The sequence below is a fragment of the Myotis brandtii genome, unplaced genomic scaffold (genome assembly GCF_000412655.1).
Source record: "Myotis brandtii unplaced genomic scaffold, ASM41265v1 scaffold266, whole genome shotgun sequence".
NCBI classification, from domain to species: domain Eukaryota; kingdom Metazoa; phylum Chordata; class Mammalia; order Chiroptera; family Vespertilionidae; genus Myotis; species Myotis brandtii.
The window spans coordinates 12361827-12377624 of record NW_005360124.1 but is presented as its reverse complement, the minus strand read 5'-3'; the positions used below and the strand labels follow the sequence as shown (position 1 = coordinate 12377624).

The 15798-nt window shown below is 38.9% G+C and overlaps 1 protein-coding gene across 2 annotated transcripts in view; it reads left to right on the top strand.

Annotated features, from left to right (window-relative positions):
- Window positions 1-2211: 2211 nt before the first annotated feature.
- LOC102241552 (chromosome unknown open reading frame, human C9orf135) overlaps window positions 2212-15798 on the top strand; it is a 122074-nt gene continuing 108487 nt past the window's right edge. Inside the window, exon 1 of one of the 2 annotated variants that reach the window (XM_005868354.2) lies at window positions 2212-2478. In XM_005868354.2, the coding sequence (XP_005868416.1) occupies window positions 2327-2478 (152 nt within the window). In that variant the 5' untranslated portion in view covers window positions 2212-2326. The remainder of the gene's footprint in view (window positions 2479-15798) is intronic. The other variant, XM_014541298.1, reaches the window with a different exon arrangement.

Genomic DNA, 15798 nt, shown 5'->3' with positions numbered 1-15798 from the left:
CAGGGTCAGCCGACTGACCTCCTGGTGCCGCCCCCCAGCCCCCCTGCTGGACCTAGCCCCAACCACCCACCCCTTCGGGGGATGGGGTCAGCCAACCTCCCCCCACCGGCCTGGCCCAATGGCCTCCATCGGGGCAGCCGGCCGGACCCCACCCGTGCATGAATTTATGCACCGGGCCTCTAGTAAAGTTATAAAGAAGAAAAAAGAATAGTATAACAAAAAAGCATATTTGTAGACTCAAATAGACTGTCATCTTAGCTTAAGGAACTCTAAAATAACAAGCTGTCTTTTGCTTGTTTTGTTAACTTACTGCCAGTGGGTGTGTTGAAATGCTTTGAAATTTCTGCAGCACCTGTGCAGCAGAGAAAGAGGTCTGAGCTCCAGGAATCTCTGTCTCTCCCTCAGATTGGCGGCACAGACCTGACGTCTTGGTTGCACATTTTGTTGCTACCACTTTAAGCATGAGTAAAAGAAACACGCAAGCAGATGATAGCAATGGTGGTCATATTTGGAGCAATAGCTATATGCTATGCTTTGTATAGCACTGAGCTTAACACAGATCTTATTTACCCTTTTAAAATTAACTTCTATTTTCCTCCCATTACTTCAAGAAGAACTCAAATAGCGGTCAGTAATCTACTCGCACTTAGCTGGATTGGTTTCAGATTGCATGGCTTAACTGTGGCTTTCTGTAAAATAGGGACTTAGGTACCACAGGGGTCCACATGGAGCGATCACAGGCCACAGAAAAGCATTTAATAGTTATATGTAATCAAATTTATGAAAACTCACCCAGAAAGGCACCTCACTATTTATAGGAGTGCTATAACAAATCTTTTGCAAACTAGAGAACCTATTTGTAATGTAAAATCTCTTAATATGTCTACTTTTTTTAAAATAACTTTGTTTGTTTGTTTTTAAATATATTTTATTGATTTTTTTTACAGAGAGGAAGGGAGAGGGATAGAGAGTTAGAAACACTGATGAGAGAGAAACATCGATCAGCTGCCTCCCTGCACACTCCCTACTGAGTATGTGCCCGCAACCAAGGTACATGCCCTTGACCGGAATCAAACCTGGGACCTTTGAGTCCGCAGGCCGACGCTCTATCCACTGAGCCAAACCTGTTAGGGCAATTTGTCTACTTTTAAATTTGAATTTTTGTGTATATGTGGTCTTCATATAGTAAGACACTTATGAAATTTCTGAAAGCCCAGGTAAATATAAAACAATCAAACATAATTTTCACTCACTCATTCAACACTGTGAAATGATGCCATGTACTAAAAGCACTGTTCCAGGTAAGAGGGAGGGCCCTGGTTTAGTCCATTAATGCCCCTAAAGTGTTCAACTGAGGCTGGGGAAGAGAATTCTGATGTGTTAAATATTTTTTACTTGGAAAGTGAAAAAATGAAATAAGCACTTCCCTTCTATAATACAGCTATTCATTGATTTCTTGAAAGCAATGCCATAGATAATTATTTTGAAATCTCCTTGCATATAACTCACAATACAATAATGTGATGAATTTGGATTGTCACAAAATATCATGTTTTAAATGATAAGAACTTGGTAAGTCTTAGGAAGCTGAATGTACCGGAGCTCTAAACTGTACTTAAGAATCTGAAGAGACCTCAGATTCTCGTGTTCATGCCGCCCCCTTTTCAGTCCCAACCCTTCCTTTGTGTGTTTTTTTGTTTGTTTTGTTTTTTTCCAGAGGAAGGAACTCATGTTCAGAAAGTATTGAAAGCAGCTGAAATTGGAACCAGCCAGGTCATTTCATCTCAGACTTTTTAGCTGAATGATTCCATTCCTCCTCTTTCTCAGTTAGAAAAATCTATATAGAAATGACATATTTTAGGGTTTGAGGGGTGTTCTCTTGCTCCCTTTTAGTCAAACTTGTAAGCAGAAAGTATGGTGGCAACAGATGATGGATGGTAAAAAGAATTTATGCAAGGATAGCGGAACAGACCCCTCTCCGGGGTCAGGTCCCATCAGCCCTTGACTGACCTAGGGTCCCCCTAAAACTCTGCCCAGCCACTCGGAGATTAGGCTGCTGGGCGGGCGAAACTACAAGTCCCAAGATGCAGAGCCTTCTTTTTCTATGAAGCCCGGACGCCCCCTCGTTCCATTCTGGGAAATGTAGTTTCCTTTAACTCGGGCAGCAACACTGTCTAGGAAACCTGGGTTATTACGTTTGAGGGCGCCCTCCCTCCATTGACCCCGCCCCAGGTTGCTTAGGAGTTGAGAGACGCCGAATCTTGGTGTGGGCTCCGGGCCGAACCAGTGCAGAGGGAAATCTGAGGTCTGCGCTGCGAGGGCGGTCATGGAGAACTTTGGCAGCTCCCGCCACGACTTGTGCAGCACTAGGGGATACCAGTTTGAGATTGGACCCCCCGACGTGCTGGAGCGCAAGGGCTCCCTGACCCTCCGCTCCCGTCACAAAAAATACTCGAATCCGGTGTTGGTGTATTCCTGGTGAGCGAGCTCTCCCAAGTTCCCCTTTCTCTGGGTCTGGGAGAGGGAGAATCGCGGAAGAGATGGGGAAAGGAAGGAGAGTAATAGAGCGAGGACAAGGGTGGAGAGGATAGAATAAACAGAAGAGGATGAGAACAGAGGAAGGGAACAACAGAGAAAGAAGGGGAAAGAATGAAGAGGTGGGAAAGAAAAGGATGAGACAGAAATGGGAGAGGAGAGAAGAGAAAAGCAAGGGAAACATCTTCAAAGGAGAAATGGGGAGGGTAGGAATGCAAATTGGGAACCGAGGAGAAGATAGGAGAGGAGCGCTCTGGACGAGTGGCTCCCCAGCACACACCAAGACCTGCTGCAGCCCGTGTCCTGCCACCAGGGGTCATAGATCACCCAGGTGCAGGATGGACCGGAGGGTGTTTGCAGAGGCGTGGAACTCTGGTCTCTGAGACTAGTACTTGCTCACAAAAGCAGGGCATTAGGAGGAGGCCAGGGGACAGGAGAGAGATGTTTGTTCAGAACATGGCTTCTAGGACTGTCATTTGGCAGTAAGGCACACTGAATAACTTGAAAGACATCCCTAAATATCACCTAGGGCCTAGCCTAGGTGATAGGCTCCTATTAGGCTCCTAGGACTCTTCAGACCAGAGACTGCAAACTGGTATTTCCCACTAAAGGCCAACAGTTTGTTTGGCATGCCCTGTGTTTTCATTTTTAAATAATTGCCCACATTTAAAACCAGGACGTTATACATAAAAATGCAGGATTATGTCTTTCCTTGGAAAGCTGAAAGGATTTTATTCTTCCTGGCAACAATGAATGTACCACTACGGAAGATAAGAGTTCTCTTTGTTAATTGCACTCATAAAAGTTCCTGCCTGGTCCCAGAAGGCATTCGCTTTACTTCCTTTGCCTTAGCCCTTGGGCTTTGAATTCACTTAGAGATTATCTGGTTTTATTAACTATTGCAGTAACCAATAGCAAAACCATAACATATAACTGGGAGAAAAATGGGGACTTTTAGGGCAATTAGGATTCTGTATTTGGAATTCTCTGGGGGAGAGCAAAAAGAGTAAGTGAAGTCATCTTCTTTATACTTTTGCCATTTAAAGATGATTTTTGACTTAGCCCTAAAGCTAAGCCTTCCTTGATCCCATTCATTCATGCAATGTATGTGAGCCCTGTAGCTTCTGTCTTGCAAATTTTTCACACCTATTCCTTACTTTTCCAAAGCCTTATTTTTTTTTCTCATCTCCAAAATCTGCCTGCTTTGAATTCAGTGTGAAAGTTTATATAGATTTGAAATCCAAAGCTACATTGGGAAACAAAATCCTCTTTTAGCTTCATACAGGGCTTACCTCATGGCCCTCAAGCAAAAGCACTTAGCTCTTCCATGATTCTGTTACTCCATAAGGATTTAAGTTATGATATAAATCACTACTAGAAATTATTGTTACAGAGAAAGGTCTTTTCAAGTGGATAGTGCTTTGCACTTTTCTCCATTGCTCTGAGGAGTTGCCTTGTGAACATTGTAGACATCAATAGCAAAACTACAGAAGAACAGAAATGAGAAGGATGTGAGGAATTTGGTGCGGAGAAGGGTGGTATAACACTGAAAGTCATCCTGGCCACTTCTGGAAATGTAGAGAGATTTCTCATGCTGTTGATTTTAGAAAGACGGTTTGGGAGCAGGAAGAAATAAATTCAGTCCAATTAATAGCTACATATTGGAGATGCAGAGATGAATAAGGAGATTCAATGAGATAATTTGTATAAAGCATTTAGCACCATGCCTGGCACATAGTAAGCAGTCAATAATATGTGGTATCTAGTAATACTATTTATTTAGGATAACATAATGGTTAAAAGTGTGGGCTCTAGGTTGAACACCAACTTTGCAGCTTGTGATATGGCAAGTGATACTCTGGGCCTCTGTTTCTGCGACTGTGAAATGGGCATGATAGGATTCTAGTAAGATTAAACACAGTGTTGTATGTGAAGCTCCTTTTTAACATATAGCCTGCCACATAGTAAGCACAGTAACTGGTATATACATACATAGGATATTTCATTGACCTAAAGGAAGTTCATAGGCCAGTAAAAGAAAATGTCAATCTTATTTGTGCAAAATAGAGATGAGTATAAGAGGCAAAGGGAACAGGAAGGGAAAGTTAGTGTATGTGTTTGTGTGGGGGGGCGGGCAAGGGGGTGGTTTCCTGAGCAGGGTTTAGAAAGAAGAATAAGAGCTTCATAGGTAAATAAAAGAAAACAGGTAAATGCAGTGGATTAGCAAGCAGCAGCATAGGGAAATAGAAGTAGTTCTCTATAGTTGGCAAATACAGTTGATACTCATTTGTAGGTTTTGTATTTGCAAATTTGTCTACTTGCTAAAATTTATTTGTAACCTTAAGTCAATGGTCGAGGTGCTTTCATGGTCATTTATGGACATGTGCAGAGAGGCAAACATTTTGAGTTACTGTCTACACACATTCCCAGATGAGGTCAGACAAAGTGACATTCTGCCTTCTTCTTTTAGCACTCATGGGAGCAGGTATTCTTTTTGCAGTCTATTTAGTGCCACTTTTTTTTTTTTTGCATCTTTGTGATTTTTGAAGGTGATTTCTTGTTAAAACGGTCCTGAAGTATAGTGCTCAAGTGCTATCTAGTGTTCCTAAGTTCAAAAAGTGTGTGATGTGGAGAAAATTATGTGTTACATAAGCTTCATTCAGGCATGAGTAATAGTGCTGTTGGCTGTAAGTTTGATGTTAATGAATCAACAATGTATATTGAATAAGGTGTCTTTAAATAGAAACACACATAATACCAGGTAATATTTTGATTGGTTTATGAAAATGGCTCACAGGAAACAAACCCTATATTTCTGAGCTGGATGTACTGCGGGTGCTCTTCTTTTCTTCCATATCCAACCAGTTACCAAGATCTGTCCTAAAAACAAAACAAAACAAAACAAAAAACTGCATAAAGTTCAAATTGTATAAACTTCCAAACAAATGATGTCATTGACCATTTTGTTCTTTTGCATTCTGGTCATATTTGTTTGGTTTCTACTGACTTATTTTAGTACATATTAAAGCTTTTATTGATTTTTATGCTTTTATTAAAGGTTAGCACTTGCTACTTATAAGACACCATTTGAGTGGCCTTTCAACTGAGTATTTGATTAAATGACTATATCCATGGGTTTGCAAAATAGAATTGGTGTTTGGAAAAAATTTTGACTTACCTAGTTTAAACTTTTGGGTGATTCCCGTTTTCTGTTTATGTGGCATGTAATACAAGTCTGCTTGACTTCACTACACATATTTAAAATGGTTGTGTATAATGGATGTGATAAAGTGATATACCCGGAATGGTTGTTAGAGGTATTACTGGGATGAGACATTGTCTAGGAGCCATCTCTTCCTTGCAGCTGGAGTGATAGAGAGCCATATCACCTGCATCTCACCTTGATGCTTCTGAGTGAGAGAAGCCTTTTCTAGAGATTACTCTTCTCTAGTCATTTCTGTAGTATTTATGGAGCTATATCATCAGATGATTTCTTCAGAAATTCTGAATTGAGGAAAAATTTTGTCTTGGGATATCTTCCCACTCACAGGAATAATGCAATACGAAGAACCAGAACAACTATACTTGTCTTTAATAAATTCTCTGGTGTGAGACTATTTATTTATTTATTTATTTATTTTTACTCTTCCCTTCCTTGTCCAAATCAACATTCAGTAATAAGTGATGATCATTTAAAGCAAAAAAAAAAAAATTATTTGAGTTCCCTTGGAGATAGTTCATGTTCTGGTCTCCATGGTGACAGAGTTTTAAGAGTTCAGGTTAATTTTATGCATTTGTTATTTCAATTACTTTTCTCCCCTGCCTAAAATAAAGAGCCAAACCCCACCCTGTAATAGGAAGAAAACAGAAAAAGAGGAAGAAAAATAAAATATGGTGATAATTGTGGGATAGGGATAGCGTGAATCCATAATAAAACCAGAGTTGATTTTCACAGCCATAATTCTGATGCAGCAAGATAACATCAAAACATTTTTGGGCATCTCTGCATAAGCGAGCTTAAAGAGGTATAATGCATTAGACTTCTGATTAGAATGGTAAAGCATTTAAAATGGGTGCTAAGCTGTGCTTTCCCTCGTTTAGTGCAGGACTTAGCAGGGACTAACAGGTAATAAGGAGATTTTGAGTTAATATAGGGACAAATTTTAAGATCACTCTATCTGTCCCATGTTTTGGAGCTTCTGGGTCTTTTTGTTGATAGAAACCTAAGAAATTCGAGCCTTTTATTTCTCAACAATGCCCAACTTTCAAGAAAAATATCTCCCTCAGCACTCAAAAATTCCATCTTGTTAGAAGTTAACAGCAACGCTTTTTTTTCCTTCATACTCTTGGCACAACAGTCTTAAATGTTCCCAAGGCAAAATGTAGATGCCTCTGATTTATTAGTGCGAATGTTATCTTAAAGAGTTAAGCAAAGAAAAGTACAAAGATTAATATTTCAAAAAACAATCTTACTATAAGTGAGCAAAAAAAGGCAGTACATATTGGATTCTTTTGTCAAAAGATGTGTCTATATGGCATTGAAAAGAGACTGAAAGGATATTCACCATGTAACACAAAATATTTACAGCTGAATGGTGGATTTATGGATTATTTATCCTTTTTTTCTCTTTGCCACTCTACATTTTCCATAAGGAACTTGTATTATTTTCATAAAAATAAATTAAAATTACTTCAAAAATTTTTTATATCATTGTCTATGTATCTTCCCCTGGAGCAAACATTTCCTAAATGGTCAGAATTTAAACACAATACTTCATCTCTTTCAGAGTCTGAGTCATTCTTCATAGTTTATTATGAGTCTTTTTAAAATATCTTTTTAATTGCTAGTTTAAGTTGGATGAAAAGGATGATGCTATTCACATTCATTTGGTTTAACCGCCCTTTCATTCTGTGCTCTATAATGGTAGATCCTATGCTACGGTTATTTTTAATCTAGTCCTACGTTCTTATTCCTCAACATACGCACATACCCACAAAGGCTTTTGAATGCAGTCGTGTTTTGTGTGTGTGTGTGTGTGTGTGGAGGGTGGGCACCTTATTTTCTATATTTTCAAGATAAAGCCCAGGAGACTGCCTCCTTTTGTCCTGACTACATTTTCAATGCTACTCTCGTTTATGAAGTGCCAATCAAATTCTTTTCCTAAACACTTGTGGTTATAGAATTGCTGTGCCTTGACCTTTGTGTGAGGTTTTGCTCAACTTAACTATCAATGGCCAAAATAAAACAGGTTTACTTGCAAGGCAAAGTATTACAGGACAGGTATTTTCCTACATGGGTGCTCTTGGATTAGGAAATATCATTGCTGTATATGAGTACCTCTGCCTGAGCCAACCACCTACTCTTGGGACCATTTCCCACTAGGGCCCTAGGAGCCACCAGAACCCCTCATAATTCTGCTGTATTTCTTTCTTTCATAGACAGTCACAAGTACTTTTTCGCCAAGTCTTTTTTTTTTCTCTTACCTCACTGATGATCCCTTCTAGTTCAGGGTGTGGGGAGTGAGGGAGAAGGTAGGAAGAATGTGGGGCTCAGTGATAAGGAGAGGTTCAGTCTGTGAACACCGAGACTAAGCTCAGGATTTTTAATAGCAGTGGAACTGGTATTAGGTAAATTTCTCTGAGTTGGCTTGGGAAGCCACCTCACTGGCACCATTTTCTGTGTGCACTGGTCAGTCTTCTGGTTGCAAGTGACAAATACTAAGCTTGTACTAGCCTTAAAAAGCAAGAGAATGAATTAGCTCATGGTATTCATAGAATGGTTGATTACCAGATGAGAAGGGCAGGGATGCAGTTCAATCTTAGGAACAACTGGAATAAGGGATGCAAATGCAGCCAGGTCTCACTTCATTTTTCCTCTCTCCTCCTCTTTGTGTGTTTGCTTCATCTTATTCATTGAAAATTATGGGAAACATGACTGCTCCAGTTCTGGAATTTATACCTACAAAGAAAGATTGATGTTAAGGTATTTTCAGTTTAGAATCTACAAATCCCAGGTCAGATATCCATTCCAGGGCCAAGTATCTGTTTGGGCTCACCTGACTGGGCAAAATTAGGTGGAAATATGATAGCTCTGTATTGGGGTGAGGTAGACCAACCCAGAAGAAAAAAAAGGCTGGGCTAGCAATCCTATAGATGTCTACTATATCCCATCTTATTCTATAGATATCTACTGTATCTCATCCTATACTTATAGATGTCTACTATATCCCATCCTGTCCTATAGATGTCTACTGTATCCCATCCTATCCTATAGAGATCTACTAAATAACTAAATAGTTACTACAGTGGAGAATGAATTCCGGATTCCAAAGACCCAATTTTATAGCAAAAGTTTAGAATACAATCCATTAATATATTGGGGACTTTCTGCATTTGCTGTTATTTTGACTTTAAACTATGTTCTGCCAACCCCCAGCCAAACCAGTACCAACTCAATGCAGTTTTAAAAATTTGGCCTTAGACTTAATGAGCAAAAAACAGAATCTTGTATAGAGATTAGATGAACAGATCTTTATGGTGTTTTGAAAAAGTTCTGAATAAATTTGAATATTGTGTTACTGTTGTGTTTTTTTTTTTTACTCTTTATTGTTGAAAGTATTATATAGGTCCTCCTTTTTCCCCTATTAACTTCTTCCAGCCGCTCCAGTCCCCTCCCCCAGGCCTTCATCACCCATTGCCTATCCACAGGTTAGGCATATATGCATACAAGTTCATTGGCTGATCTCTTCCCCCCCACTCCCTCCCCTGCCTTCCCTCTGAGGTTCAACAGTCTGTTCATGCTTCTGTGTCTCTGGGTCTATTTTTGATCATCAGATTATTTGGTTCATTAGATTCCACATATGAATGAGGTCATGTGATAGTTATCTTTCTCTGACTGGCTTATTTGGCTCAGCATAATACTCTCCAGGTCCATCCGTGCTGTTGCAAATGGGAAGAATTCTTTCTTTTTTATTGCCACATAACATTCCATTGTGTAAATGTACCACAGTTACTTTTATCCACTCATCTGCTGATGGGCACTTAGGCTGTTTCCAAATCTTAGCTATTATAAATTGTGCTGCTATGAACATAGGAGTGCATATATTCTGTCTGATGAGTGTTTCGGGTTTTTTAGGATATATTCCTAGAAGTGGGATCACTAGGTCAAATGAGACTTCTATTTTTAATTTTTGAGGAAACTCCATACTGTTTTCCACAGTGGCTGCATCATTCTGCATTCCCACCAGCAGTGTACTAGGGTTCCCTTTTCTTCACAACCTCACCAACACTTGTCATTTGTTTATTTGTTGATGATAGCCATTCTGACAGGTGTGAGGTGATATCTCATTGTCGTTTTGATTTGCATCTCTCTGATGACCAGTGACTTTGAGCATTTTTTCATATGTCTCTTGGCCTTCTGTATGTCCACTTTGGAGAAGTGTCAACTTAGGTCCTTTTGCCCATTTTTTAATTGGATTGTTTGTCTTCCTTTTGTTGAGTTGTATGAATTCCCTATATATTTTGGAGATTAACTTCTTATCATATGTATCATTGGCAAATATGTTCTCCCATGTAGTGGGCTCTCTTGTTATTTTGTTGATGGTTTTTTTTGCAGTGCAGAAGCTTTTTATTTTAATGTAGTCTCATTTTTGTGTTACTGTTTTTGATAGACACCAATCTCTTATAACTTTTTCTTTATTTTGAAATACAAATTCACTTTAGTTGTTATTAGTCACATCATGTGTTTTTATTTTGTCTGAGTTTTGAAGTATTAACAAAAATAATAAATTGGTAGAAAAATTATGTTTCTTTGTTAAGATGTTATATCCCCAATCTGATTAATATAATGTCATTTTATTTATTGCAAAGAATTTAGTCTCCTTTTATAGAAAGTGGTAGAAAGAGTATTTTGAAATTAAAATATATGTATGACTTGTCACAAGTTTTTAAACACTTGAAAAAAAAACGCTGAGATGCTAAGCTAGGAGCCAGAAACATTACGTGAATTTTTGCCAAAAAAAAAAAAATTATTAAAAAAATGTTCTCTAAGGAGCTCTTTTTTTTATTTAAAATATTTTAATTAAATTTATTGAGGTGACATTGGTTAATAAAATTATATGGGTTTCAAGTGTACAATTCTATAATACATCATCTGTATATTGCATTGTGTGCCTGTAGTCAAATCTTCCTTCACCATATATTTGGCCCCTTTTACCTTTTACTACCCTCACCCTCCCCTCTGGTAACAACCATATTGTTGTCTCTGTCTATGAGTTCTTGTTTGTTTTTCTTGTTTGTTCATTTGTTTGAAGAGCTCTTTTTTATTTTTATTTTTTATGTTAATCCTCACCCAAGGATATTATATTTTCCCATTGATTTTTAGGGAGAGTGGAAGAGAGAGGAAAAGACAGAGAGAAACATTGATGTGAGAGAAACACATTGATTGGTTGCCTCCTGCACAAGCCCTGACCAAGGCCCCTGCTGGGGAGGAACCTGCAACCAAGGTAGTGCCCTTCACTGGAATCGAACCCGGGACCCTTTGGTCTGCAGGCCAATGTTCTATCCACCAAGCCAAACTGGCTAGGGCAAGAGCTCTTTGCTCTTTTTTAAAAAAGCAAACGCACTTTTGCTATTATGTAAGAGGGAGAGAAAGGAAGGGAGGGAGAGAGAAGAAGAGGGGGGGGGGAGAGAGGCAGGGGAGAGAGAGAGAGAGAGAGAGAGACACAGAGAGAGAGAGAGAGACATTGATGTGAGAGAGAAACATTGATTGGTTGCCTCTTGTATGCATTCTGACTGGGGATCAAATATGCTGGACAGATGATATATTATGGATTGTGTATATGAAACCTGTATAATTTTGTTAATCATTGTCACCCTAATAAATTCAACAGGACTAAAATAAAAATAAAAACCCTGAATCTCTTTAGCCTTACTTTTTTACCATCCAGAGTATCTTTGGTCAGTCAGTATAAGCTGTTTCTGGAGGGGAGGATCAAAGAAACCCTAAGAAGTATTCTAGGATTTGAAGATAATTGAGATCCAGTTGTCTGAAGATAGGGTGAGAATGTCCTGATCCTGATTGGAGCAGGACAGTCCTGGTATCACTACCAGTGTACTTAGTACCTCATTTCCCTCTTCAAGTGTCCCAGGTGGGATAATCAATTATTGTGTCACCTTACTTAATACATGTCCCTTCAGCTGTTTTCACAGTCATGTGTTTGGCAGTTAATCAGACTGACGTTTATTTAATGTTTATACTATTAAGATCGTTTTCACAGTCATGTGTTTGGCAGTTAATCAGACTGACAACGTTTATTTAATGTTTACACTATTAAGATCAGCAAAGGCTCCAATGGCAATATTCCTTTTGTTCCCTCCCGCTATTCTCCATGGGGCCTCCTATTCTTGAAGATTTTTTGTGAAGACAATTCATAATAATAATGGGTCATGTTTACATGCCACTCAATGTATGTTGAGTGAAGAAAATTACTCCATCAAGTGGTTTTTAATTTGAGTGCAGTTTAGGCTTCAAATTCTGTGGTTTCATGGTTATAGATGTACAAATCACATACAGCATGAGACGCATTGAAAAACAAAGTCTCTCTTCATAACTTGGAAATGTCACAGTACCTCCCAAGGACTTAAAATTTCACTTATGACTCTGCAAGGGAATCTAAAAGTGTTCATTTGTCAGTTGGTACATTCATACACCAAATAACACTACCTTAGCATGTAAATCATTTGTCCATGAAATCTTTAAAGAGGATTGTCAAACATTTTTTTTGCAGTCTTTGATTTTATTGGTTTTGTGCTTCTGATGTGTCAGAAAATATAGCTGACTCTTGAGGGCAATTTTCTTTTAAAGTTTTAGGTAGCAGATGATTATAAAACCTAATTTGGGTTAGATTTACATCAGAAAGTACAGTGGCTGAAAGAGTACTTGTGAACTACATTAATAATTCTAAAATTTAAAATTAATGTATTCTGCCATCTGGAGTCTTAACTAAACATTTTTAACATCTTTGAAATCTGCAAAGAAAATATGTCTCTTGTCAAGTAACCAGAAGCTAGTATTCAGATCGAATTTTCATTGTTCTCATGTCAGATATTGCTCAGCTTCAAACCTCCTTTGCAATCAATGTTATGCATATGTATGTTGACAGTTTTCCCATTCAGCAAGTAGATTTATAATTCCTCCTGAGACACGTTTTTGCTGCAAAGAACTAGCATCTCTATATGCATAATCACTCCCTCTTTATGTGTGCTTTTACAGAGTGAGCTGGGATACTCTTTATTTTTATGGACACATTTGAAAGCCACTGCTCTCAGCATTTGTATTAAGATTACAGTAACAAAATGTAAGAACATTCAATCAATCATTTAAGATTTAATAATCATTTACAATGTGTTAGACTATGTTAGGCACTGAGATCACAAAGATGAATATAAAATAAACCCTGTGTCTAAGATGCTCTTAATGTAATGAGAAGGAAGATTCATTAATGAATAATTATAAAGCAATGTGAAAGGCATAGCAGTGATAAAGATATTGATTTCTTTGAAACCCCTCCCCACATCACCCCCACCACATAGACATGGGAGCATGGAAACCCTAGAGTGTAATTTGGTTCCCTCTCCTTTGAGGAGTATCCTATGATCTAATCCCACCCTGTCTGCCCTCCACTGACTGTTGGGGCAGCCTTAGGGAAGCTGCAGGCCCCTCTCTGAGTATTCTCTGGACCTGAATTTGTTCAGCCCTGAAACTCACTTGAGGATTTGAATGTGTTTATTCAAAGGGGGCTTATAGATCCAATTTGATGTGGCATCATCCAGCTCTTATGGTAGGAAACTCAAGCTCCCAAAGGACCCCAGAAACACAACTAGAAGGTTCTCTTGACAAGGCATGACTTGGGACTATGTTAGACCCTAGTGGTCGGCAAACTGCGGCTCATGAGCCACATGTGGCTCTTTGGCCCCTTGAGTGTGGCTCTTCCACAAAATACCACATGCAGGTGGGCATGTACAGTGCGATTGAAACTTCATGGCCCATGCGCAGAAGTCGGTATTTTGTGGAAGAGCAACACTCAAGGGGCCAAAGAGCTGCATGTGGCTAGCGAGCCGCAGTTTGCCGAGCCACAGTTTGCCGACCACTGGTATAGATATACCAGAGGCCCAGTGCACAAAATTCATGCACTCGGATGGGGGTCCCTCCGCCTGGATTGCTAGAGGGCACAAGCCAGGCTGAGGGACCCCCACTGGTGTAGGATTGGGGCCGGGGAGAGACGCAGGAGGTTGGACCACTGCGTAGGAGATAGGAAGAACAGGATCTTGAGGGTTCAGGTGATTGTAAAGCGGGTGGTGGAAAGTTGTATATCAACTGGATCAGTTGGGTATTTGTTCAGAATGGGACCTGCTCAAGCTGTCTTTGCCCTTCTAGGTTCTATTGAATTTGACCCTCTTCACATCAGTCTAAGTGGCATTTTTGACAACAGGGTCATGGTTCCAAGCTCTTTTTTATACAGTTGGCAGCTCTGATTCTGTCCTGTCAGCCCTTTCCCCATTCCTAATTCTACTCATATTCATACTCTCTCTCCCACAGTAGACTAGAGAAAGTAAGTTTCATCTCTTGTAATTAAGGATGCCTTTCATAAAGATTTCTCATATAAAGAAGTAGCCAAAGCATTGAGCTCCTGACTTGATAGAACAAGGTCCTCAGCAGAAGCAAGGCTGCTTGTCAAGGAATATTCTGGCTCTTCTGGCAGGAAGCCATTCTCCTTTCAGCAAAAATATCAGCCTGTACCTGAACGCCCGGTCAAAGACACAGTTCTTCATTCAGTCAGCAGCATGGAATATCTGTAGTCAGGGTGCTTTGGCCTTGAACTGACTGCGGACCAGCTGCTGTCAAATATACATCAGGGCAAATTAATATCTGCAGAAGCCAGGCTATAGACTAGAACAGTGCTGGTCAACAATGACCTTTTTACTAATCCAAGGTGATGTATAGGCTGTAAAGTTATATAACAAGGTTTTTGTATAAAATGCATTCCATTTAAAGGACTCATATAATTTTTATCTATCTTTGGTGATAAAGGTCTTTTTATTAAGGGTGATAGATGATTATTTTATTTTTAATGTTCTTGTCAAGACAAAAGGTGGGCAATTTTATGTTGGTTCTACAAATTTTGAGGGAAAGTTTTGCTGCTCCATGAGACACTCAGGTTTGGAAACCACTGATCTGAGCCTGGTATACAACTATTCGCTAGAGCTTTCTTAACTTGAGCACTTTTGACATTTATGCCAGCTACTTCTTTGGGCAGGGGTTGTCCTGTGCATTGTAGGATGTTTAGCAGCACTATTAGATGCCATTAACAACCCTCCCCACCCAGGTGCAACAATAAAAAATGTCTCCAAGTATTGGCAAATGTCTCAGGGTGGGTTGGAGTAGGGTAGGCAGGGGCTGTGGTCAAAAACTTTTAAAGTTACTGTTCCAGAGACATTGTACATTTTATTATATTCATTTTTTCCTCATAAATTTTTTATTGCATTAAATGACAAGTCATGGAAAATTGCATGGTGCCCATAAATAAATGCAGGTAGCAAGGAGAACAAAGGCTATATAAAGGTTATATTTATTATACCTTGATTATTTTTTTGTCTCACAAAGATGCTGTAGAGCAGTGGTTCTCAACCTTCTGGCCCTTTAAATACAGTTCCTCATGTTGTGACCCAACCATAAAATTATTTTCGTTGCTACTTCATAACTGTAATGTTGCTACTGTTATGAATCGTAGTGTAAATATCTGATATGCAGGATGGTCTTAGGCGACCCCTGTGAAAGGGTCGTTCGACTGCCAAAGGGGTTGCAACCCACAGGTTGAGAACCGCTGCTGTAAGGCTTAATTAGTATTGACAAAGTATTTAAAAATACCCAACTAAAACTTTTGTGAATAGATACAATATTATTACACATAATAATATTTTGCCTTTATATGTCATTATTGTTCACTTGAGATTCTCAATGCATTGATTCATTTGTTTCCTCAGTATATGATTTTCAGTTCATCTCAGGGAAATTGATAACACAAGCTAGTGTTCACCTGACATAATATAAAATCAGGGAATTAATTTAATCTCACATTTCCTTTATAATACCCTGATCATTATTACTGTATCCTTATATAGAATACATATTTATTTAGTATATAGTACATATATTGTATTTAAAATATAAAAATTTAAAAATTAAAAATATAGTATATTTAA